This window comes from Falco biarmicus, chromosome 4, assembly GCF_023638135.1.
Source record: "Falco biarmicus isolate bFalBia1 chromosome 4, bFalBia1.pri, whole genome shotgun sequence".
NCBI lineage: Eukaryota > Metazoa > Chordata > Aves > Falconiformes > Falconidae > Falco > Falco biarmicus.
The window spans coordinates 43,805,330-43,832,409 of record NC_079291.1 but is presented as its reverse complement, the minus strand read 5'-3'; the positions used below and the strand labels follow the sequence as shown (position 1 = coordinate 43,832,409).

The 27,080-nt window shown below is 39.0% G+C and overlaps 1 protein-coding gene across 2 annotated transcripts in view; it reads right to left on the bottom strand.

Annotated features, from left to right (window-relative positions):
* GPR158 (G protein-coupled receptor 158) overlaps window positions 1-27,080 on the bottom strand; it is a 210,063-nt gene that overhangs the window by 53,709 nt on the left and 129,274 nt on the right. For both annotated transcript variants that reach the window (XM_056337775.1, XM_056337776.1), the window contains exon 6: window positions 4,247-4,356. In XM_056337775.1, coding sequence (XP_056193750.1) covers window positions 4,247-4,356 — 110 coding nt within the window. The remainder of the gene's footprint in view (window positions 1-4,246; window positions 4,357-27,080) is intronic.

The window sequence follows — 27,080 nt, the reverse complement described above, 5'->3', positions numbered from 1 at the left end:
TCCAGCAGTGAATGCACCTGCCTGAAGACACTTCACACCCGCCTTCCATAAGAAAAAAAACCACAATTAATTTGATAGGAATTAAATATTCCACTTTTCTAGAGTGTTCAACCAAAATGACCACGAGGGCCTGACTCATTACAAAAACAAAGGGTAGTACACTGCTACAGCCGATGCCCATCTTATTTTCCTTGTCCATCTAAGCTGAGGTTATACAGCACCCACTACTCTAAGACAAAACTTCTCTTCATGGTGCTTCATCACTAATGCCTCTTTTTGTGGAAACATTGGGTAGTGGTGTGTCGGCACTATTGAACTATCATATATTGGCAGTATGAACTGCGAAATACTTGCCTAGGGACCACACAGCTATACAGGCTCTAGGTGCTGATGCACCTTCTGTCCCTTTCTGCACCACGTTCCCATGAGCCACTTCTAGGCGGGATCATCTGTATGCAAACTGACATCATCTTTGGTTTCTCTGCTAGCATGAGTCTCCTCTTTTGTAACATGCTGAACCATGACACATAGAATCATAGAATCACTTAGGTTGGGAAAAACCCTTAAGGTCATTGAGTCCAACTGTAAATCTAATACTGCCAAGACGACCACTAACCATGTCCCTAAATACCTGCACACTACCTACACTGCTCTTTTCCTCATTTCTTTATCACCTAAAAAGATCTGTAGGAAGGGCCACTACTTGCTCCAACTGTACCAGATGGCAAGGCACAGCAATGTAATCTTAGCACAGCATTTACATGAAGCGCAGAATTGCCTCATAGTGTTAACATCTTCTTGTCCTCCCACTAACATACCCATCCCACCTTACAAAAAAGCCATTGTACGTCATTGTGTTGTTTTCCATACCTGGAGCATTACCTTTTCCATACCTTTTCAGTTCTCATTTCCTCAGTCTCCTCTTTTTCTCTTAGTAATATAAGAAATGGAGACTCCTACAAACTAGACACCCCGTTCTTGGTTTTCATTCTCCTGTATGTCCCTATGTACATACCCATAGCTTTCTTCCATTATGATTTAATCCTGAATTAAGGATTTTCTATTAATCCTGACACCAAGATGGCAGAAGTTCACAAAATATTAAAAATAATGAGACAACCTGTTCATAAAATACAGGGCTTGGAAAAGGACACAGTCTTCAGTCACAGAAACACAGTGAAAGGTGGCAACATCAGCAGCTCTTGTAAAACCAGAAGGTTAAAACTGAACCATCATTATTTTTTGAAAGAATTATTTTTGAAGAATTAATTGCTGAGGCAAGTATTGAGTTTTATGTTCATGGCTCTACACCTAGATTTCTTAAATTTAAGCTCACTTCCTTACCCCCATCTTTCCACCCCCATAAGCATCAGCTCATTATTTTTAAAAAGCACAATGAATAAGAAAGAGGCAATTTAACATGAAGCACTGTGGAAACTGACTGCGACTTTGTTCAAAGAGTGAATCAGTACACGACTTCCTCAGTCTTTTACTCTTCCTTAAGCATCTGCTTTTGGCTACACTTCTCTGATTTCTCCTTGATGCTTGACCCTAATGAAACCTCAGAGACCTCCTCGGGAAGTGGGGAGCTGGGGGGGGTGAAAGCCACAAAGAAAACAAGTGTTTCCAGTGCTTCCTACCTGCCCTTGGATAACCTTCATGCTCCAGTACTCCTCCAAGCACCTCATTTGCTGAGAAACACAGCTTTAGACTTTCTGGTTATTGTTACTGGCTGCTTTTACCTAATACTAGTTTTCCCATTAAACTTAGAAAAATCACAGGTTCCTTGCTAGCAATCAGTTCTTCCCTCAGGCAAGTCACAGGTTACCTGCAGGAGGGAACCAGTGCTCGTTGTGAGTATTTGTGGTGTCTGCAGCAAGACATCTTTCAACCCTGCAATGACTGGATTAAATTAGAGCTGCCAAAAGTTTCTGTCAAATTTCTATTAGCATCAAATTATTCCTAATTACCAACATTTTTGCAAATGTATATAATAAACTATATATCTAAATAGACTCTCTTTTGCAAGGCACATTTCTGACTGAAATATTCAGTACTAAAATATGACCACAATGTCATGAATGTAGGAAACAAATGGTCAGGATACTTGGGTGGAGAACAAAGGCAGCTTCCTAGAGAAAGTAATTCTAGATTAATATATGAAATAGGGGGTTTTTTTCCTCCTCACATTTCACAAACAAATACAGACTTATTCAGTTTGGAATTACTTCAGGTCATCCAGTGCTTACAGCAGGCTTAACACTGAATTCAGACCAGGTTGCTCAGGGCTTTATCCAGCTGGGTCTTGAAAACCTCCAAGCATGAAAAATGTTGAAACTTCATGGGCAACCAGCTCCACTACTTAATTACCCTGGTAGTGAAAATGTTTTCCTTGTAAAACATTGGCTCTGATGCTAATTTACATTGTATGAAGATGAAATCTCTGATTTCAACTTGCCATTGTCTTTTGTTCTGCCAATACACACTGCTGTAAAGAGCACAGCTCCATCTCCTCAGTAACCTCCTTGTAGGGGTCAGATAGCTGCTGTTAGGTCCTTCCAATGCCACCAGGTTGAACAAGCCCCATTCCCTCAACCTCTCCTTGCAAAGCAAGTGCTCTAACCCCTGACCATCTTGATGGCCCTTCACAGAACTTGCTCAAGTTGACGTCTTGGGAGTGTCCAAAACTTAGGTGTAAAGGAGAATAATAATAATCACTTCCTTCAAATTCTGGCTGCTGCCCTGTTGATACAGTGCAGTCTACTGCTACCCTTCATTGTTTTGTGCTGATCAAGGATGAGGATGTTGTTCGTTCTTGGTTTCTTATTCAGTCTTTTTCCCTTCTGCTGACCCTGTCAGCACAGGTGCCAAGTAACACTGAACAGCTGAATGAGCAAAGCAGAAATGCAAGACTGACCAATTTTGCAGCCTGTCCTCACTTCATATAAGCGGAAGATCAACTGCCCTGTCAGGATATTGCTTCCTCAGATCAAGTAAAATCATATAAACTATCTGTTAGGGTAGCAGAACTGCAATGACATGTGAGTCTTCCATAGTCTTAGGCTGTTTCTCTACATATCTGAGCTATAGATAACAAACCATCCAAGCGAAGTCACCAGTTATGTTCTAGCTTTTCTATAGTGCTCTAGTTGTTCTTTTTGCATTAGACATTGTTCACTCCAGAAAACACCATGAGGTTGTGGGATTTTCTGGATGAATTTCACTGCAAAGACATGGCCAGACATAGCATTATACAGAGTTTACCAAGCGTACACTTGTAACCAGGGACACAAATAAAGGGGAGCTGCAAGAAGAGGCTGTATTTCAATGGGAAAACAGGGTTTTAAACCTAAAATGTGACAGGCCAATAGTGCACCATGAAACACAAGATATTCTCAGTCCTCATTCAGTTTACAAGCACAGTATCAAACCTCCTTTATCTAACGTGCCAACACAGTAATGAAAGTAAGATAAAATTATGAGCAAACCTACTTCATCCAAGATGTCCAAGTACCAATATATACACAGCACATCTCTCTTTGCTTTAATAAGCAATGAATGTATCCATAATTTTTTTTCACTAAAGAAGAAAAAGCATTAGGATTTTACCCAGCATAGCCAGAAAATGCTTCAGTTTTTAAGGGGACTGTGGAAGTGGGATTTGAAGTTGGGTCTCTGGATCTTAATCTCTGGATTGCATGTGAATGCACTGCCAACCCTGCGGAACCCAGAATTTCCCACACAGTTTTGCTGGCACGAACGATGCTTGTGAGCAGGTAGCCTGTCTGCTGTGATTGCCTGAAGAAAGCAGCCCTTGAATAATGGGCCATAAGGAAACATAGTAAGTACATACGCCATAGTGTATTGTTTTATCCACCTGTATCTAAACACTTAGAAAGCATCTCTCTATGAACACTTTACAGGGAAACTTTTGAACACTGTTGAACACTCTACAAAAACTTCTGTAATTTCCTATATTCAAGAAAAATACATTCACCTTCTGTGAAGAGGGGTTCTTGCAGAATTTTACAGCTGATGTATAAATTTTTCATCAAATCCTGTCTGCATTCGTGGTTCTCTACTGGGATTAGTAGCATATAATTGGAGCAGGAATAGTGAGGAGAAGTACACAGTGGTTTTAAAAATCAGAAACGGCGCTTGTTTATGATATTTGCAGCTTTTCCATCTAAGTACCCACACAGATTGCACATAGTCCCACAGAGATGGAAATTAATATGTGAAATACCTGTGCAGCTTGAGCGTCACAGTTCCATAAACAGTAGCAAAGCCCAGAAGACGAACCCATCTTAGGAGAACACAGCGAAATACACTTGGCTCAAAATACAAAATGACAACCTATAGAACAGAAAGATAGAGAGAGCTTCAGTACTGCTTTAATGTGAAAGTAGTTCTTCATTCAAATGCAGAATAGTTGCAAAACAGGACAGCAGACATATTTCAGCTCGTACTGCTGTATATTTAGATTTTCTAGTAAAGTGATGGGATGATCAGATCAACCAGCTGGCACAGTTCTAGGCACCAACTCCTTTTGAAGGGAGCTGGCAAAAGCCCTGTGACAGACTGTGAAGTGACAACACTTTTAAATGCAATTCCACTGACTTTTCTTAACTGAGTGAAAACATATACCCAGAGAAGAGGATAGAACAGACAAGGACATTTTCCTTGAGCTATTCCAGTAATATGCAGCTGGCCTAATTCTGTTTTGATGGACTGTATTTACTAGGTTACACTTCAAAGTAATTTCTAATAAACCTAGCAAAATGATAGCAGCTAATTTTTCTCTGCCAAATATTCTGCCACACTAAAAATGTAGCAGCTTCTCTCTGACCAAAACCCCAAAATCTTGATGTCATATTTGACTCCTCCTTGATCTTCCCCAGATATTTTCCCTAAGCTATACCAAATCTCCCTACGCGTCACCCACTTAATGAAAATAACCTTTCCGTTCACTAATGGATTTCTCTAATTGCAACAACAGAAAGGTCTTAGCAGCCTTTTGCTTTGTCTACTAAGTACCATGCATGAGGAGAGCACTCAATAAACAGTAACATAAAGCTACTTCTACAGGTATAGTGCACAGAAGAGGATCATTACCAAATAAAATGCCACCCTTATCTAAAACAGGGCTGCTCAAATGGTGGACTCAGTCAGGATCTGAAAGAGGAGTCCATTTCTTCTTGTTCCAACAGACGCTGTCCCTGGTGTCCTGAGGGATGATCCCATATTCCTTCCCACTTGTCCAGCCCCACCAGGAGCCTGAGATCCCAGGGATTTGGCTGTATCCTGCCCTTACCCCACCTGCAGACCCTGCTTGGTCCAACAAAGCTAGATCCAGCGCATCCCACCCAACTGAACAGAACCTGGTAGAACAACTCAATGCACTGTAGTACAAATTAATTGGGTAATCCTGGTCTAGAGAAAGAAAGCACTGAAACATTTCAGGCCATCTGCCACAGCTTCATTTAGAGTCAGTACATTCTGGCAGCAGAGGTAGTATTGTGCCTACCGGCTGCCACATGATATTATTTTTCTAAGTAAATGCTTTTCTATGTGGGAATTCAAGCCCAGGATATTGGCCAAAAGCCCGGGACTATGTCCTTTGGGTGACACAGACATATTTAGGAGAGTAGGGGCAAAAATGGCAGACATGTGGGCTGAGATAGAAGAAGCTGCTGTGCTTTGCTGGCATGTGGTTTTTTGTGTGGTTTTTTTTTTTTTTTTTAACAGCAGAATCAAGCTATTTCTTTAAAAAATATGGTTTGTTGAATCAAACCATGGTGCAAAATTTAATCTGCTTTCTTCACTGTTATTATACTGACATGTTTCAAGGCAGACATTTTCTGGGAATCTGTCAAATTCTGCATGTTGAGAAGGGAACAGCATGCAGCAAAAAGCCCACTTCTCCTTGGGAAATCAGCTGGAAACCCAAAATGCATCCACACATGCATGAACATGCTTGTGTAAATTAAGGATCCAGGAGGAAGTTTCTCTGAAAGACCTGAATGACAGTAATGACCTCTTATCCTAATATACAGTTATACACGTTACGACAACTGCAGAACCAGAGCGAAGTCTGTAGCAGTAACCTGCCTCCTGAGGTTTGTCAAGGGGTAGAAAACACCCTTTTTTCCATCTCTGATTCTTCCAAACTAGAAAAACAACGTCAAAAAAAGTCTGGCATACGGAGACTCCAAACATTTCAAAACTGATCTGAAAGCAGAATTTTTCAGATGATTGAAAGGGGAAGGTCTGAAAACTCTTCAGGCATAGAATTTTCTGAACAAGGGCAACAGCTCTCTCTGCCATGCAATCTGACACAGCAATTTTATCTGCAGTTGCTTGTTGAAATATTAACTGCTCGTGTCTAGAAAATCTCATTGATTTGCATTGAACCATTTGTATGAGCAGCTGAGGCATTTGGCTAGCTATCAACCAAGAAAACATCACTTCAAATGCAGCACGGTGTGAGCTGGTACATGGCGGCTCACCACAAAGGCTGCAGAGGCAAGCCTCTGTTGACAAAAACTGTTCTTGTTTTCCCATTTGAGTGCAGACCCATTTTAACTACACCTTCACCCAGTCGTCCAGTACATTGCAGAAGTAAGACTTGATTCAAGTTTGGTTCCCTTTTGTGTCTCCCTGTGTTTACATGACGGAGAACAGCTACAGTGCTCTCCCAAGGGCCAAAATCCATTTCTACCTATTAGTCTGTAACTTGCATGTGGTCTGGCTTTGAACAGCAAGAATCACTATACCTATGTTTTGCTTGCTTCTTAGGTTTTTCGGAAGGTTACTCTACAAATGTGCATTCCCATTCCCATCAGGGCTTGCCGGGATATTCAGGTGACTGCCCTCTCTAAGCTCTTGTCAGCATTAGGTCTCTTGAAAGCACAGTGAATTTTAGTGGCACAATTTTAAAACTGAATAATCTTTAATGGATTGGAGCCAAGGGCTACAGAAACACTGCCCTGGAAGCTCGGTACACCAAAAGCCATGCTCAAGCTTTTCATCTTAGTGGAACCACATTCTTGCAGAGAATATCGAACTGATTTAAATAGATCTGGAGGGCTGCTGCACTCCATCTCTCACCAACCCTAGCTAAAAAACAAACAAAAAAAGAAACATAACATACAGAAGTCTTGGTTTTGTTTCATACCAGGCTCTTTTAACTTCTGGTTACCAAACTCCTATTCCCTACTGTTATTCCCAGAGATAAGCTTGCCTTAAAGTGACAAACAATATGCAGCAAAGGGTTGCTGAGCTCCAGCTAGGAGTGTAGGGTGAGCAGAGGATTCACCCACACACCCAGGCTTCTCTCAGCAGAACAAGGTAATCCCTCTGAAGTTCTAAGAGACTACTCTGCCCACCAAAAATCTGACAATAATTCATTTTCCCTTTTTGCTTTTATAAAGCATTAGACCATGACAGCAGCATAAATCTCATTAAAAACTCTTAGAGGTTTTGCTGATGGATGTCACAAAACCTATTTACTGTACATAAGGAAATGTGATATCCCCTGTTTTGCCAGCTCCTGAAATCCATTTAAATACTAGACATCAGTTTCTGTTCCTTGAACAACAAAGACCTGGGGAAAAGAATGTTTGGAAATGAGAAGAAGAGAAGTCAAACAGTGCCTGTTCATGTACCGGTTACTGCAGCTATGCGTGAGACTTCATAAACTGTGGCTCATCTTTGTCATTCGGACAAATGCATTTAGATGTTTGCTTTTAACCTCAATGTGTTTTAAGCTATCATTACCCTTGCCAAAACACTGTCCCAGTAGTCACGCTACCACTTGGGGAGTCAGGGATGAAAAGACTTTCTAAGGTCACCAGCTAACTGTCAAGTGTGTTTAGAGCTGGAGAGTTACGGACATGGAAGAGAGCCTTAGCTTGCTGACACAGCGATCAGCCAGCTCAGTTGTTCAGCTGACACGATGAACGGACACACACGCTCTCTAAAGACAAGGGCTAAAGTCAATACAGGCACCTCACCCACTACAGCAAATTTTTGTTATCAGGACAGGTAGGACAGTAAAAGTGCTAACAGAACTAACATTGAACAACTTCATGTTCAAAAGTGTAACAAACATTGTCCTCACAAAAAATGAGCAAGTAATTAGTTTTATAGGTTCAGTGCCATTGCTTCTTAAAATATATACAGCATTTAGAAGGATTCCTTAAAGGAAAAAAAAATCCACCTTATCAGAGTCCTATAATGTTAACAGTGAGCAATACTTAATATTATTTTTTTTTTCAGATTAACGTTACTGTGTACCTTGTAAAGAAAAAAAGATGATTAATTTTGCCCTTCACCTTGAGCATCAGATCCAGGCAAAAATGTTTTAATTAGTACTCCCAAGGGATTCAGTCTGCCTAAATCAGGCCTATAATTTCTATCCACACTGTAGGCGACTAGTAGATCATCCCTGCTAATGTGAATTCCATAGATAACCCATGGATAAAGGCATCTTGAAGAACCTTGAAGAAGTGCAGGACTTCAGTTACTTGGACAGAATCTTGGCCTAAAGGCTTCAAATATGCATCTCCACTGATTAGAAAGGCACTTAAGCATTTATTTTCAGTAACTTGCTTCAGTGTATGTTAATTAATAATCTGCATTAGGAGGACTAAGCCAAACGCTGTGCAGCCAGCTTTAACAATTTTGTAATGTATTTAAGAGAAGTTGCTTTTTACTTTGCTTCTTAATCCATAAAAGTCACATGAATAGATCAAAAGCTCATTTCACTTTTCAATCATCTTTCTATATTCCATGTTGAGAGAGAATGGACAACACTATAATGTCTCAAAAGATCAGAAGTCAAAGAACAAAGATATTTAAAAATACACAGAATTTTCAGTGCTACATATCCTAAACCTAAACATGAAAAATTTTGAGGAGGACCTTAGCTAAAAAAGTCCCAAAGTGTTCACTTTTGAACTCCTTATTTGTGCCCTCAGTGGCAGAATCATAGAAAGTTTTGGGTTGGAAGGGACCTTTAAAGATCATCTAGTTCCAAGTGCTCTGGGCAGGGATGTTATCCTTTTTACATACATCAAAATGTGACACAGAGCTTAGAATTTCAGCATCAGCATGATCTGCTTATGGATCCTAGGTTGAAAGTCACCTACTTTAGATAAAAGCAATGCAAAATTATTAAATTTTTTTCTCATTTTCAAATAATCAGATTTCTTTCAAAATTGTGCCAGTTCATCCAAAAAGCTCTACAGGAAAACTACCTACTTCATTTAACTTCAGAATTCGCTGCAAGTACTCTGCACAGTTCAATACAGGACATGACACAGCCATTTAAGATAATGCCTTTTGGGCTAATTCCATTAGCAAGCATCTAGGAGATACTGCGAAGAGATCCATCTGATCTGTTCCACTGCCCAGCACCATCTGCCCTTGCCTGACTGCAATAGCTGTCCTGGGCTGTCTCTAGGCAATTCTGCTACGGAACAAGCCATCAGATGCTTCCTCTCGGTATCCTGCTGTGCTTTGAGATGGGCAGTCTTCTTTCTTCTGCCATGTTTCAGTAGTTTCTTTCAACGCATAAAATATCCTCCAGGGTAACCTAGTACATCAAGTCACCTATTAATGCTTCAGTCCTAATACTGAGAAGGGATTTCCTGCAACAGAGATGCAATGTTTGCAATGTTAGATAAGCTTGCCATCCAAACTCATAACAGTCTGGCACTATGCTTTCTAGAAAAGGGACCAATCCACTTGTACGTGGGCACACTGCCATGTTAACAGATGGGCATGAATGAAGGCATTCACGAGCCTGTGTACACTACGGGCACCACATACCACTGTTCGAAACATGAGTCACAGCTCAAAGCATCTGCTTAAATATTAGTGAATGCAGAACTCATTATCCAATCCTGCACTACCAACAAATATTTCCAGTGCAACTACATGAAACATTTTAGAGGTATGATAACTGCTGAATATATACTTAAGCTAACTATGAAAGAACACTTCCTTCCATCTCTGTCTCATTTTTTTAAACCACATGTACTTTTTAAGCCATAACATTTTATTTTAATAGGCCTGTGGACACACAGTATTATCAAACCCTGTTATCCTTGCAAATTTCATAATTTTTAAGAAGAGTTGTGCTGCACCATTAGCTTGATGCCTCTATAAAGCACACAGTTGCTGCAGGAAACCACAGTAACTACTCAGTAGGTTTTATTCTTGCCTCTGAATTGGAGCTGAACCAACTCCACAGCACACAGCATTGAGGCACTCTGCTGCTGGGGGCAATGCATTTCAGGTAAGATGTATGTCACAACAATTACAGCCATTTAAGAACTTCTGGGTTCATAAAATAAGACAAGTTTTTCATAGCTGCCCACACAAAGTCCAGCTTGAAATTCCGCCTACTGAAATCCTCTTTGCCCTCTCACTATACTTTCAACTGTAAATAGGTTTCCTCCATTGCCTGTCTTAAAACATCTGCTATGGTTCTGCCTGTGTATCACCAAAGACATGTCTTGCCTGTGAAGTCTTTTGGAAGTCCACAACGCAGTATAAACACATAACCACCAGCACTGGTGTAAAATACAAGGACAGACTTCTAGAACTTGATTCATCAGAGTGCTTTGCTATTGCTAAATTTTATTATACTCTGGATTCATCCCCATCAGGCAGTAACAGCAGATCTTTAAAGTTCCTTATGGAACATATTTTTTACAGTGGAGCTCATTTAGCCTCCTGAGAGATTTATCTGGTGATTAAGCAAACAGAACCTTCAAGATCATTCTGGTTTGACACAAGACTGCGTACTTTGAATGCCTTTTAATTGATATCTCTTCAGCTATTTTATGTCTTCTTTTTTTTCCCCCTATTCATAAGGCAGATTGCAGCTAATGCTTGACAGGGCACCTCTGAATAGGTTATTTTGAGGAAAATAAATGTCCATGTGATGTCCAAGATGCCATCACGCCTTTCCTCCAATTTGAAGAGTAAAATTGACATGTCACAGATCCTACCAGCTCTGGTAATATTCACTTATATGTGACCTGAGCACATGGCCTGAAAATGCATTTATTTGCCATAAATTTTAGCCTGTACTTAGCATTACTAATGATCCAGCTTCACTGTTCCTATTTACATTGGCCTAATGAACAGTATTCTAAAGTCAAGTAACAAAAAGTTAACATATAATCCACAATGTCTTTAAAAAGAGACATGCTTGCACTCTAAATGGATTTGTTCACAATAAATGAAGTATTATGCCCTGCAAGGCCCAAACAGTATAGAAGAACATTCTGAGGTTTTTCCTAATAATGGCTAAAACTTGTTCAGAAAACACTTAGTTTATAAGAGACTTCAGTTGACACTCTGGCTGAATCAGTTAGAAATGATAAGGTCTGTAGGGTTCCCCAAGGGTGAATTCACAACCAGCAAGAGGAAGGGGATACAAATGAAAACAACACGCTAAGTCTGTACCCTTTTTGGGGCAAGAAATGCGTACAGACTAGTTTTACCGAAAGGACTAGACCCCTGCCCCAGGCAGCTGTCGGGACCATCCGTGGAATTGAGGACAAACAGAAATCACCCTGAAAGCAAGCTAGATCATGAGACAGGTTATCACATACATTTTCTGTATCTATCTCCAAACAGAGAAATTAATGCCTACTTCATCATTGTAATAGGATAAACTATTTATCTTTTAACTCTAAAGGTCTCAAATACAAAGAGAAATTTCAATGGCACTGACCCAAGGAGTGGTGATCCCAAACCAGTAGAACATCATCCCTCAGGAAGTATTAGGTGTCCCAGCCTAAGGAGCTATAGTCACTGAGCTATTGGAGTTCTGGCAAATCCAGTTTCTTGAAGGCAAATGCTGGCTCAGGAAAGGTGTCTTTCTGATCACTGTGAGTTACTGGATGCTCCTGCAGCATCCAGTACAAGACAGAGAGAAATTCTGAAGCTTAGAAGTTCCCCTGAGACCATGACAAGGCGTAGCACTAACACTGAAAAATCTGAGACCAAAAAAAAAAAGATATCTATACAACAGCTCTACTCACATCCCATCTTAAGAGAGAAAAGAAAATAAAGGCTGAATTGTATACTACTCTTTCCTTCAAATGTATTTCTGCTCTACCACCACCACAAAGCAAAACCACTAAATAAATATTTTTCAGGGAGTCCAAACAGGAAGGGCTTGGTTGGCCCAATGGATCTTCTTATCCATCTGCTTTCATGTGCCAGTTATTTCTCCACCTTTGTTATGTATGTCTGCCTCATACACATACTGGCTCACTTCTGACAGCCTCACATTCTTTAACACAGTTACCCTAACAGCAGCCTGAACAGCCTGAGAAGTCAGTCCCTGAAGACTTTAGAGCTGGCTGATCTCAGCAGTTTGGAGACTTCAAGCTGGCCAGATGTGGACTTGGCTAGACATCAGAAATTTCCACTGAAATCAACACATTACCACAGAAGGTTTAAAATCTGTTTAAACAAGGTTTTTAAAAACAGAAGCAACTGTTGTATTTGAAAATTCAAAGCCTACCAGAATCCATGTGGCTAACTCTGCACACAGGGAAAAATGTTTTTCCTGACTCAGGTAGGTCACCAGCCACAGCCCTGAAGCACAAAATTAACGTATAATCATTGATCTGGTTTTAAAGATAGTTATGAGCTAGCCAGGGAGTTAGGAGCCTTTGGCTTCAATAAAAGGCAACCACCCAAACATTTAAAAAATATCTGGCTCCTTGCCTTCAAAAAGAGCTGCAAGTGTTAAGAACAGTAGAGATTGCAGTGACCTCCCGTACGCTTTCATTTGATGTTTCATCTCTTTAAACTTATACACAAAGGCCTTGGATTACATTCCAGTTAAATATTTAAATATATGTGAAAATATGGGTTTCCGGATCAAGCAGTCAGGTTTTGAGTGAAGATTATTAGATATGCTCTGCCTGCAGCAACACTAAAAGCAAAGATGAGCAGGTGGGACATTCAGGGCTCCAGCCACATGTATGCTGAGGATGAGAAAAGCACAAGTGAAACATAGAGGAGAAGTTAAGCTCCTTCACCATTCAAAGCTGCTATTTTCATGGTTTGAATTACATCCCAAAAATGTAATTCAAAATTAATAGAAATAATTTAATCAGAACGTTTTATCTAGGCAACAGGTACATATATATAGGCATACTTCACAAACTGTTTATGCCGATATAAATTATGAAAGTGGAAAATCAAAAGAACTTGTAAAACCAAAATACCTTCTAAAATATTTCCTTCTTCCACCAGTTAACTTTTATAATCCAACTACTTCTTTCATCTGTCCATATACATTTTTTTCAGTGTGACATGCCACTTGGGTAAATAACAACAGTCAACTGAATGTCCTAGTTTACTTACTTCATATGTGAGGGGGAAAAAACCCCTAACAACTTTCTTATTGGATACACTACTGTCATCTTTTCTTAACAAAGATGTGGTCACCCAACAAGCCGAAGGAAAAGCATTTTAAAGAGCTGAAACTATCTAATGAACAAGTTCAGATACCTATTCAGCACAGTCATTTGCCAAATACTTGAAATGTTTTAACGACGGGGTTAAAAATATGCTAGTTTTATTTTATGACTGAAGAATTGTAATATGCAATAAAATATTTTATTAAAAACAAAGGAAATCTAACAATTCATTTTAAGACCACGTCTGCAATTTTTTTTAAAAAAGGAAACTTTAAAAAGCATAATGGTGAAGTACTATATATTAAAATAAATCTTGCAAGAGCTGCCGCTAACTCAAGACATTATAAGCTGAATTATTCAGAGCAACTTGTCAAGTACACTTAATGCAAGACACAGATCATAAAACAGACTCACACAGACTTTTTCATTTCATTACAATATGGCTGAAATCCCCACAAATATACACTGCAGAGAGGGAGTTTTATGTATTTTCAAAGAGTGACTCCCCCCTGGGAAAAAGAAAACATGCAGCTATTTAGAGTTCCAAAAGTACCTTATCTCCTGGCCTTAATCTAACAAAGCCAGTGAAGTATTTAACATCAAATTTGTGAGAAAAAAATCTCCCTGACAGTTTAGGTTCTTCAGAAATATGTCCTTCCTGGCTGCATGCTCTCTCTGAACTACACACTGGGCAGGTTCATGAGCCAAGGGTAGAAATTTTACTGACACTGACTTTTTAAGATGATTACGAGGAAAAGATAATAGGGACAGACTAGGTCTTTTAAAATATCATGCTAAAACACAGCAAAGAGGAGGACAGAACTGGCTGTTACCCTCTGCAGGAAAGTTTTTGTTGGTATTTATTTTGATAACCAGTAATTTAGAAAACCTCTCTCCACAAAATACCAGCCAGACATCTCAATCCAGCCAGTGCTGATTAGTTTAGTGCAGACGTCACTGCTGGAACTATCGACTTTTCATTTTCCGCTCATGTACCTGTAGCAAAAACAGCAGTGGGGACAAGCCAAATGCCACAGTGTGACAAACCTCCAGAGAAAGTGGTGGGAACATGCCACCTCTTAATGTTCCCGAACCAAGAACAAACGCCCATTTGGGAAATCTGCCTTAGGTAAACTAAAGCTGTCAGCTTCAGTGAAAAGGTAACTGGATGAACCGAGAAAATTAGTGACATACTCTGATAACAATATCTATGATCCTACTGTTCATAGATCTATATTATCCGTATATAATGCAAATTATATTATATATAATATATTAACTGACATAATGCAAATTATGTCATTAACATAATTAACTAATCACAGGTGATTAACAAAGTTCAGAAGAAACCAGCCACAGGTGCAAACTCAAAATACACTCCATAGTAGAAACAATAGAAATTGAAAAGAAACTCTATTCTGCTTCCTAGTGGCATTCTTACAGTTCTCCTATCACACAGAAATGAATATTGTTGCCTTCCAAAAAATACTGTAGACAGTTCGCCTGGCTAAGAGGGCCAGACTGCTCATGCTCTTTGGCTCTAGTCAAAAGGAAAAAAAAATGTTTTCTATAAATCCAGGCAAGAAAAATATTTGTGCAGTGTTGAGCCGATATTGATAAATTATTATGACTGAGAAATTAAAACAACTTTAGCAAAGTAAATTTCTGTATTCAAAATGATCAGACTCTTCAGAGATTTTCTTTCAGTCACATACGATCTCTAGGTGATCCTTAAAGAACAGCATAAATCAGCTCCACTCCTCTCTGCAGCACTGGAGCAGAGCAGCCTGCAGCACCAGCCCTCCTCTGCACAGAGTGTAGCACGTGCACTACGGGTCCTCCTCTCTGGAAACACGGACACATCCATAGGTAAGTCACTTACCTTCGGATGGCTCAGGGATGCTGCAAAGCAGTAGTTCAGTAATGGCCTAATAAAGGCAAAGTGAATGTGATATATGTGTAAGTGGGAATACTACCCCAGTCACCTGGAAAGTCACTGTTCTTCTTACTCTTTTCCTCAGCAACTTTTTCTTCACAGAGCTTACCATTTGTGATGTATTTCTGCCATTCTGGTGCTTAAGCATGGACAGAAAAGAAAAAACTCAATCACCTCTATAATTAGAGAACGGCTGAGATTACTGGAAGGACTACAGACAAGGAAACATGCTTTGTATTTCCTCGCTGCATTTCAGCTCCAAGGTGCAGGTGAATGAAGACTGCAGCACAATTCCCGTCCTCCTGTTTTCATGTCAGTCGGCCATTGAAAACACAATAGAAATATATTCCGCTACTGCATGTTTGTTGTCATGGGGGCTGCCGTTTGTCTGGGCTTGTAAAACATCTACCACATTTCTGACCACTGCTTTTGCTACCTAAGAAGTGCTTGGAGCTGAGACTCTAGAAAAGCATCTCTTTCAGGTAGGAGCTCTCAGCTCTTGACATCTGAATTTTAATTCAGACATAGCTGGACCCTTACATTCCTTGCCATGCACATGCAATATACTGCCAGATCAATTATTCAATAACATTTTTACTCTTTTAGAGATAGGATTTCCTATCTCTCATGGAATTTAACCGGCACACTTAACCCTTAACTGCAGAAGTCTGACTCACGAGCCTCTCAAGTCCTTGCATTAAGGTCTCAGGAGATATATGAGTTCTACTTCTCCTGTCATAGAGCTTCAGAGGAGGAAAATATTCTTAAATAAAGCAGTATCGAATAGACACTTGGATGGTGCAAAACTGAAATGCTTTCACAAAACTTTGATATCCCATAGACTACAGATATATATTGATACTATGGTGCTGCAGAATTTTATTCTGTGTTTATGGGTATATGCGTGCCTATGAGGGGGACAGTTGTAAATAAAACGTCAAACCTTTTTTTTTAAGTGTAAGTTCTACAAACAGAGACATTTCCTAATCCATTCTCCAGTTGACATGTATGTCTCTGTGTGTTTGCACATAAAAAATTAATTACATGCTTGTATTAATACTTCTGTATAGAAATAATTTGGTGCTTTCCTTGTGATTTCTTTTCTGCCTGAAAAATCATTATTCTCTTTCAAAAGTTACTTTTCATACCACTTCTACAGCACATTGATTCCAAAATAGCAGCATAATTCAAGTACATCTGTGCTGATGTTTCCTTCTTTACAAAAAGCAACACAGAACTTCATCAGTATGTCTCCTGCAATCCTAAGCAACCCTGAAATACACTTTCAGTTCAGAAGGGTTCACGGGACATCTCCATGAGCCACAAAACATTCCTTCACATGGTAGGTGAGAAAGTCATATTCTCAATATATACCCTCCTTCACCACGTTCAAGTAGGATGATTTGATACTCAAATCCCTGTATTTCTATAGGGAATAGAAGTCTGGAGTGGAGCTTCCACACACTTGAGCTAGGGAAGACAAGTGAAACACCTAAGTCCAAGATGGTCAGTTTAAGCCTTACGCTGTATTCAACGGGGAGCATCACAGGCAGAGGACAACTCACATAATCCTTCTACAGGCACCTAAGGTGAGTTACAAGCACTGTCCTCCAGAGGTGCCTTCTTTTCTCCACAGACTATAAAGGGAACCTAAGGTTAAATGGGTTCAGAGTTAAAACTAACAAAAAAACTCCTGCACTGCAGATACCCACTCCAAAGTTTCACCCACACCTCTCAGCACTCTCAGCACTCTCCTTTTCGAATGAGTTTACATGCAAAGAGTAACCTGGAAGACCACGTAAAGCCCATCCTTCAAATCTAAAATGCAACAGAGGAGAACAAGCTGGAAAAGGCTTCAGAACTATTTAGCCTAATTTAATATTTACTACTATTTTAAACTGGGGGTCTCAAAGGAGGTAAATAACTAGGACAATTCAACTGATTTGGAAAGAAACGGGCCTAAAACACAAGGTATGTTTTGTGGATTTCAAGGTAACCACCAGGGAATGCAGAAACACAGAAAAAAGATGGCAATGAAAGTAACACGGACATTAGCTTATTGAGGGCTGTGTTCTGAATGGACAGGTGTCAGCACCAGTACAGAAGAAAAATGCAAAAGTCTTAAAATGAAAAGCAATGATCACAGACTAGCCATCTCAAGCAATGTATCAGCAACGTAGCTGGATGAACTCAGAAAAGCCCGAGAAGAATTCTTTTTTACCGACTTCAGAAAGAATATTTCTTTAATAGTACAAGAACAACAAACTCAACTCTGAAAGAGCAGTCTTCAAACGCTTCAACACATGTAGGTGGCAATCAACTAAAGAGAGCAACAAATCAGAACAGAAATCTCCCCCTGGAAATGCTGCACGGAAGTGGAAAGTAGGAAGGATGGATCTTGGAGCAGATCTTCAGGAAACTGCATGTGGGCTTGAATAAAAGAGTCTGTGGAGGTCATTGAGCAGTTGGTGAGAAGCTTGAAGTACAATAGTGCAAGGAAAGAGAGAAGTCGGGTGAAGGGGGAGGTGCACAATGTGAAACCATTGACTGAGGGAAACTAAGGGTAATAAATTCTCCTCTGGAAAACAAAGTTTCATGACACTTCAATGATCTGTATTGCTGCTCATCATCTCAAAAAGCAGCGACAGTAAAATCCCTAAGGGATAATAGGCACATCTCATCTTTCAAATAATGCATTTGCTAACCTTTGCATACATCTTCTCCATAAAACTACACTGGCAAATACATAAGTGAACATATTCATGAATTCTTAATTATCAGACATGGGCAACTTCTTTTTTAAAAAGAAACAAATAAACCACAATAACATTGTGGTTTACATTTGAGATGTAAGGTTGTATTTGATGCATGTATCTTTATCTTGTCACATCTGTTTCTGTTGTCATTAAAAACTTTAATCCTCTCTCTCACATGGCAAGATGTTTTTTCAGGTCCTAAATATTTGAACTCAAACATCCAGAACAGCATTAGGACCAGCAGTTTGTTTTGCTGAACTATGCTTTCTCTGTAACTTAGGGTTTGGGTTCTTGTGATTAAAATTGCCTTTGATTTCATGTATGTAAATATATGTAAAATAGCTGTAGAGAAATAAATTGTGGATAAGGAAAACAAACTCAGAGGAGCCAATTTTTTATTATTTTGAAAATTTAGTAGGATTAGACAAAACAGCACACCTGTCCTCAGTGCACCAATTGGCCAGTTTCTGAGGAAAGTTCTTAACAGTTAATACTTTAACCTGGAAAACAATTAACTTCAAGCCATGTTTTTCCAGCAAAAACAGTTGAGGTCCATATCTCACTGCTGATACCTAAAAATAAATTAAGCATTTATTGGAGTAGGTATTAGAAGATAGGTCTCTCCCTTCTAACCCATAGGTAAAATACCTTCCCTGCTACACTGTAGAGTTAGATTAGTATTTGTGCTAACACCCATTTACTACTGCTTAATGAAGCAATGTGAACTGGAACAATAGCAGCACAAGAGGCTGAACACTCCTCATGCTACAGCATCTCAGAGCCAAATCACTAACGCTTTCTTCAGGGTGGTACAAGTTTGTATCCTCTGAGCCACAGAGGGGAACTGAACCCCAGTGTCACATCCAGAACAAAAATATTAACAACTGGGATATTGAATAAAAAAGCTATCTATAGGTTGGGGGTTTTACCATCTATACTTGGGGAAGAAAGTAAGGCTTGCATGATGCGCCTGAAGAGAGGGTTCAAAACTGCAGGCCTTTGTGAAGGAAGGCGTTTCCCGGTGGACAAAAAGCAGGCAGATTGCAAACCACAAAGCCCTCTCTCTTCAGCACGTCCAGCTCCCTAAGCTAGCAAAGCAGGCATGCTGGCTGCTGTGTCTCTGACTGCGCGCACAGCCCTCTAACGTAAAGAGTACCTCACTTGACCTGAAGGCACCAAACCCAGGCACTGCAATTTGGAGTTGCAATGTCTAACACTACAGTAAGTTGAGTCCTTCAAAGACTTGCCATGATAAAAACTGAAGCTATGCTAGGAAACACGTTCCCTGCTAATGGCTTAACTATTCAATCATCTTTGGTCTCCTCCTTTCAGAGACACTGACCAAAATAGCTCATTGATTAGCTAACCTCCTGTTGCTGCAGCTGTAAAAATAAAGCATTAGATACACCAGTCTTCCAGGGCAAGATCTCTCATTTGCATTCCTGACACATCTTGACTTGCACGGTCCACAAAATGCATTCATTAACAGATCAAGAAACAGCAGAAGGTGGCTTTCTTAAAATGTTTCACTCATTTCTAGGCACAGGGGGAGTCCTCCAAACCTTTCACCCCTTTATCAAAGAAAAGGCCCACCATCTACTGGGAGACGCATATTCTACTGCATTTTGTTGCTAGGCATTCCTCTGCATCTAACAACAATTATTTACTCCTACGAAGTTACTTCTCCATCCTCCCTACCAAGCTGCTTGGGCTGTTGGATGCACAACTGTACAATTAAACCAGCATAAAAGCAGAAGAACAATATATTTAAGAGCAACATGAACAGTTGTCATCTGAACTAAGAATAAGAAGGTGAACAGAAACCAAAATAACCAACTCCAGGGGCCAGGGAGAAACACTGCAATTATTTAAAAGAGATGTCAGGCTGGTAAGATAGATAAGAGATAGCAATGATATAAAACACCGGCCAAAACGAACACTTCAAGACCCAGATTTAGATGAGAAGCTGGGAGTACTCAGAAGGCCATGACCTTCTTCTTCTTCAAGGTTCTTGAACACTTACTATATATATCACAACTATTTATGAGTTAAAACAAACCCATTCAGGCAAATTTTGACAGGATTGCTTGTGACATGTCTGAGAAAAATGCATTACTTTAGACAGTCTAAGGAAATTAACCTAGCAGATTCAGTGCATCATGCTACAAATTTCATCTACTTTATGAAAGACACACATGGAGGGGAAAAAAAAACATTTATTTGAACTTGCTTAGGTAACTACAAAATCTGAAGAATGTCTGCCATGCTCTCTAGACCAACAGATGACTCAGTGTTTAGCAACAGGGGCTTCTCTGTCCTTGATTTCTTTTTCTCTCTTTCACTCTGAGTGGCTGCGACTTTATTTTTTTCCTGTTCTGTAACCTATTACTTAATCAGTTAAGACTAAAGTTACTTGAAGTTAGATCAAGGTTCCAAACCTCTTTTTTTCATTTGTTGAAAATAACAGGGAATGGCTTTTCCCAACTTCACTGTCTGCTCAATAATGCTCTCTGTCAACCTGCTTTTTTGTTTCATCTGGTCTGTACCTAGGCCCTTGTCATTAATATAAACAATAACACATGCTAATTATGGTATAAAATATATTTCATACCATATAATATATTTTATATAAATAAATATATTTTATATAATTTTATAAAATAAATATATTAATTTCATGTCTACAAGTTCTTGATCACCTCTGATGTCTGCAGTACACCCAGGAGAGTCAGAACAGAAATAAGTGCTTTTCACAACTATGCCATTTGATATGAAAGGCTTTTGATGTTATCAGGTTAGAGCAGTTTATAGACACTTGAGGAATGCCTAATATACCACAGGTTTCTTTTCCAAATGTAGCAAGCACTGACAGCACTTACCCTGAACAGAGCAGACACCTTGCCTGAGGAAAGAAGTGCTCCGTATTATTTGGTAACTCCCACAACCAAGAGTAGGAACTGCAGCCCAAGAAAGGCATCTCATCTTGGGGTCAAAACAGATCAAGTTTATTTTCCTGTAAACCACTAAGAGTGTGGCATGTCTTTTGGTTCCAGGGAAGTTACATAAAGATCAGCTAAAAATTAAACTTAGATTTTAAAAATATTTTTGGTGACATCTGAAATTGGCCTGACCTCATTATTACCAACACTAAATCTGTTAATCTTAAAATATTAAGCTTAAAACTTACATTTTAGGTATTTAGGGTATGTTCTGATTCAGCTACCTTCCAAAATTCCTGGGTCCTTATAAAATAGAGCATACAATACACAGCCTTATGCTAAATTAATGCTTAATATAAATGTTTCTTAGGGTTTTAAGAGACTTGCTATGACAGCATTTTGCCTTTTCTTCTCGTAGCAATGACTGGTGATTACTTGAACATAGAGTGCTTGCTACTGTGGCAGTAACTTACCTGGATTATGATTTCAAAGATGTAAATATGCCTTGATGCTTGGAAGGTAGATAAAAGTTTAATAAATATGGATATAAATAGCTGACTAAAGAACCCAGTGCACAGACTTTTACAGATAAGTTCTTTACAGATTTCATGGCAATGCCATCAGTAAAGACAGAAAAAAAGGACTAGCTGACTCCATGGGCCAGGAAGCTCTGCCTGAGTTTCAAAACAACATTTCAGTGGTTCAGCATGCTGGTGATTTTGGATTAGGAGTTTAAGAGAGTGAGCTGAGCATTGAGAACGCTTGCTCCGCACCCCAATACATGCTATATTTGAGAGGATTAGGCTAGTTAACAAATTAAGCAAGACTAGTAGATTTAACAACATACTACTGGAATATATAACATTATTTTGGACTGCGACTAACGTGACAACTTGCACACTCGGATTGACATGGAGGAAGAGATTCAAAGATTAAATCATAGCTCCAAGCTTTAAACACAGTGGTCATTTTAACTATTTCCTGTAGAAAATGCCCTAATTTAAAAGGAAGATAAAACTCCAAACAAGAAAGAATACTTGAAGGAAAAGTGGAAAGAACTTCCTTGTACCAACAAAACTCCCTTTACTTTTCTTCCTGAATGTCATTATAGTCTGCACAAGTACCAGCATCTGTTGTACAAAATACCAAAATATACCTGTTGGAATACACATGTGAAAGGTTTAAACATTTCTTTCAGTGAAAATGATCAAAGAAGTTTTAATCATACAGGAAAAGCAGTATCAATATGTACTTAATAGAAAAAAAGTTAAACAAAGAACTATTAAGATTTCCCTTTTTCCAAAAACGTTTCTTCACCAAATTTTACACACACCACAAAGTAGAACCAAACTTTTTTGTAAAATGCTCTCAGTCAGCAAACGCCCGCAGCGGTGATGTGCTGCTGCATGAATGTTAGCCAGCCATGGCAGCAGCACCCGCCTTCCTCTAAGAAATTCATAACACAGATTTACTCCATCATAAAGCACCGAGATTTCAGCACACCCAAGGAACAAGGTCTGCCTTTACGGTTGATCTGCCCATGTGCACCAGCCTGACTTAGGCAGAATGTGTCTGAATTAATGTGTATGTACGCTATGACTGGTTTGCATTTTCCAGTCAATTCGGCCCTTCAGATTACTTTTAAAACCAGTGACCCTCACACTGATAAAGTTTCCAGGTATTCCAGATGACTACTTAGGCTTACTTCTGCCTGCTTTTTGGATTACTGCCCTTGTCCTTACCCTTGAGTCAATCTCATACTGGACATGCAGAGCAAGGACTTTCTATCATCTGCAATATGTAAGAGGAGAAGATGACAAGTAACCTGTAGTCCTTCCTTGCCAAGGGGTTTAAAGCATTTAAAGGACTATATTCACTTCAAGACTTGTGCATCGCTCTGAGACACAAAAACCTTGCCTAATCTAGCATGCATCTGAACCCTTCCAGCACTATCACTGCATACAGATGATGCCACCTAACTCATGCCAGTGCCAAACTATGCAACGTGTAACTCCCTCCTGAGCCCTCTTCAGCTGTTAGCATGTAGGAGCCAGTCTTGCTACCAAGGCCAGACCAGGGGACTGAGTAACCTCACTCATGCCATGGAAAAGCAGTTTTAAATCCCTGATTAGTGTGAGAGCTCAAAGACCCTTATCTGTAATAGTATGCCAGCTGTGAGGCAGCTTGGTGATCTGAAGCTGGCCGGTTCTCAACCCGTGCTAGCAGAACTGCTCCCGTTTACATGCAATGCTTGAACGTGTTCACCAGGGCAGTCTGTACCTTATGAGCTCAGGTCAGTTCCCTAAAACACTCACAAATCTGAGTTACAAATTCATGGTTCTGTGACTATTCAGTAGAATAGTGAAATATTCATTTGAGTAAAACTGGGACCTCTTCTTGCTTTTGCCCTTTGGCATTGCAAGCATTCCCACTGATCCCCCCGTCATCTTAAATCCTACAGATTGAGGCTCTCTAGTGGGAGTGATGGATTTTCTTCTTACTATTCCCTGCTGCTTTATTTACCATCTAATGTCTTGTCATGCAAGTTGGGTGCAGCTCCATAGAAATTAGTAGATTAGTTCTGAAATACAGTCCACATGGGACTGGAATCAGGCTTTTTTCTGTTAGAATTTTATTGCTTAATCTTTTAAAGTCTAAATCAAATATTTTCAGATCATTCCTACAGAGTACCTATCATCTCTAAGAGTATAAAAACAGTTGCATGCTACCAGACCTTTGAGAAAATGAAAAATTCACCATCAAATGTGTCCTTGCTCACACCTTTAAATAAAATATTTTTAATCACTTTCATTGTTATTATTAGTAACAGCCATTTGTAATGTGATTCTTTACCCATTGATCAGGACCCTGCTGTGCACAGCACAGCTATGCCAAACATCCCTGTACCAAAGAGTTCATAATTTAAATATGAGATGAGAAACCACACGTCAATACAGAGGAAGCACAAGGAAAGAATAAAAGATTTATCTTCTGCAATTATGTAAGTGGTGGTTTAGGAAAGGAGAAGAAAGCTTGCAAGGAGTAGTGAGAAATAACTGAATGCAAGCAAAAGACAAGCACTGAATGTACAATCTGTGGTTTTATAGACACCTTCTATAACATGTAATTGTGACAATGAGAGAAAAGTCAGTGCTGTATCAGGGTACAAGATCTCACTTCTGTCTTGTTTTCATTTCTATACTGTTTGGTTGCTCAATTCTGGATTCATTGCCCTGTTGCTATATTAGACTTTTTGCTGTGTTTTCATTTTTGAGGCGAAGTTCTCTATTCTTTTTTCTCACTAGCATCCTTTCCTTTTTCTCTTTACATTGTTTTTACTAACTAAACAATATGCAATAAGGCTCTAGTACCTTGACTTATTTAAAAAATTAGTATCAAAGAATAATGAAAATTGCGGATGATTTAAATAATTTAATATGTTTGATAAATGATACACTGTAAGAGAACTACATAAAAATAATCTTTTCTTTCACTTGCAGCTTTTTCTGTGATGAAAGAAAGTTTCATTTCATTCTATTTTCTTCTATGTTTTTTGTCCATATATATCACCTTGGAATTGCTTAATTTATTTTTTTTAACCTTTGAAATCCCCCCAAACATTTTTGGTACGAGTTTTGATTGAATTGATATATTTCTCTCTTTGCTTTGTTTTGGTTTTTCTTTCTCAAGAAGGTGCAGAACTTACTGAACTGTGTCATGCCACTACAAAAAAAATCTACTTTGGATTCAGATTTCAAACACAGATCAGCACATGGATGCTGTATATTAGCTATGAAGGACATGATATTCCTTAACAGCTTCCTCAAAACTTGTATATATTTGCAGATCTGTGCTTAGTCCCACAAAGGCAGAGGATCTAGAAATCAGTTTGTATAAAATACTGTTGAAAATACTATTGCTTTTTCTGTGTGGCCCTAATAAACTGAGATGCATACAATAAATCAGAAGGCTTACATCTCACAGGAAAGAGCTGGGTTTTGTAAAGACTAATTGTTTGCTCTAGTGAACATCTTCAGTTCCATCCCCAGCACTACTGTTACTTCTAAGAACAGAAGAAATCTCATCTCTTTCTACTCATGTGGCATAGATTTAAACCCAGTCACTACTCCTTTGAATGTTTCATTTTCAGAAATTAATCTGGCTAGTTTCATGGTGAGTCTCTTACCTGATGGCCCCTAACTCTTCATTTTTTGAACACTGGCAAACTAAAATTTTGACCATTTCTGCCAGATGAGTTTATTATTACCAATAACAGAGTAAATAGATCATAACTTATACATTAGTACTTGTTGATGTGTTTGGATAATTTTATATTGCACTTATATTTTATGTCGTAAACTTGTCTCTGCTTTCATAAGTATTTATATTACTTTTTCCAATTCCTCTCTACAAGCAAAAAGCTAATTTCTTATTTACATCATGTTGTAAGTGGCGTTGGGGTAAAAGCATTGATTTTAATCCCGCTAATCTCTTATTCCAGAGTTTAGAAATGAGAAGTTTATAAGAGCTACACAGTAATGAAAACTTTCCACTATCACTATTATAATTATATAAGATTTTTCCAGGGCAAAGATTTCACTAGTTATAGTATCATTTTGCCTGTAAACTGAAAACTGCTTAACAACATCTAGCAGTTGGTATTAAACACCATAAAGTATCATTGCCTACATCTTCTTGATTCTCAGCATGTAGAAAGACTGAATAAACGCTCATCTCCAGTGGATGAAATCTCTTTTCTTAAGGATGTCTTCCAAAACCATCAACTTTTCCCTTTCTCCATTGTAATGCATTGAATTTCTCATGTTTCTGAATCATTTACTATTACTCATCCTCCATGGTGTGACACTTAAACTCAAGTAGACAGTTAGGAAATACCTGATGCATTCATATATAAAGGAAAACAAACTGAGAAGAAAAACCAATTGAGAAAAAAAAAGCATAGATCAGGTCCTGTATTATTCACACTTAACAGGCTTTGAAACGGAGATTCTGCCTCTCCCTTTTCCGCTGTGTTAATGCAGAGTACTCTATCAAGTAACATGGAAGTTGATAGGTAAGATAGCATGTTTTATCACTCAGCTGTACATATTATACCAGTCTGTGTCTTGTGGTTAATATCTCAACCTCATATTCCAAGGCACAGTGAGTTAGCATATTGCTTGTTTCACTCTGGTTTACAGTTGCACTCAATTTCTTACCAGAAACAGTGGGGTAGCACCTGATTATCAAAGTTAAGTCTTTCTTAGGCATGAAATGCTTCTGCTTTCATTTTACTTCAGATTCTTGTTGATGCAGATCACAACCCCGAACTAAGGAAGCAGACAACAGCTGAGTCCAGCAAGTTCAGCAAGATTTAACAACAAGCTACAGGCCTTTCACTTGACTACAGTTGTTGCTCCCTGAGTCTCAGGTATGACCGCATGCGTAAACAATGAGAAATAACATTTGGTGGAAAAATATGAACATGCCCCTAGCTTTCACTAAAAGACACTTGGGTAAGTGAAGAAGAATGACTGAAATTTATCTCCCGCCAACATGCAGTCTCTCAGGTGCTACACTAACTAGTGAAGGTAAATCACTGACGTCAGGACTATGCCCTACTGAGAATATGTCAGATGTTGACTACAACTTTTAGGATTTTCCTTTCTGGCATAGTTCAATCCTGGCTCATCTACACTATCAAAACCTCTTCTCTCTTTAGTTTCACAGTTTAATAAAAATGTGGTATATTGTTTTTCATTATCTTTCCTGTTAAAGTTCTATCACATTTATATTTTTAGTATGACGGCACCTTTTTTCACATGTTGATTTTTTCAGTAATTTCAGTTACTACAGTAAAACCTGAACATACTCTAAAACATAGTGCATATCGATTCAGTTCATGTGCCCTGTGGTCAATCTGATCATCAAAAAATGTTTGGCTGAGAACAATACTCCTATCCTTTCTAGCTTATATGCCACTGGGATCCAA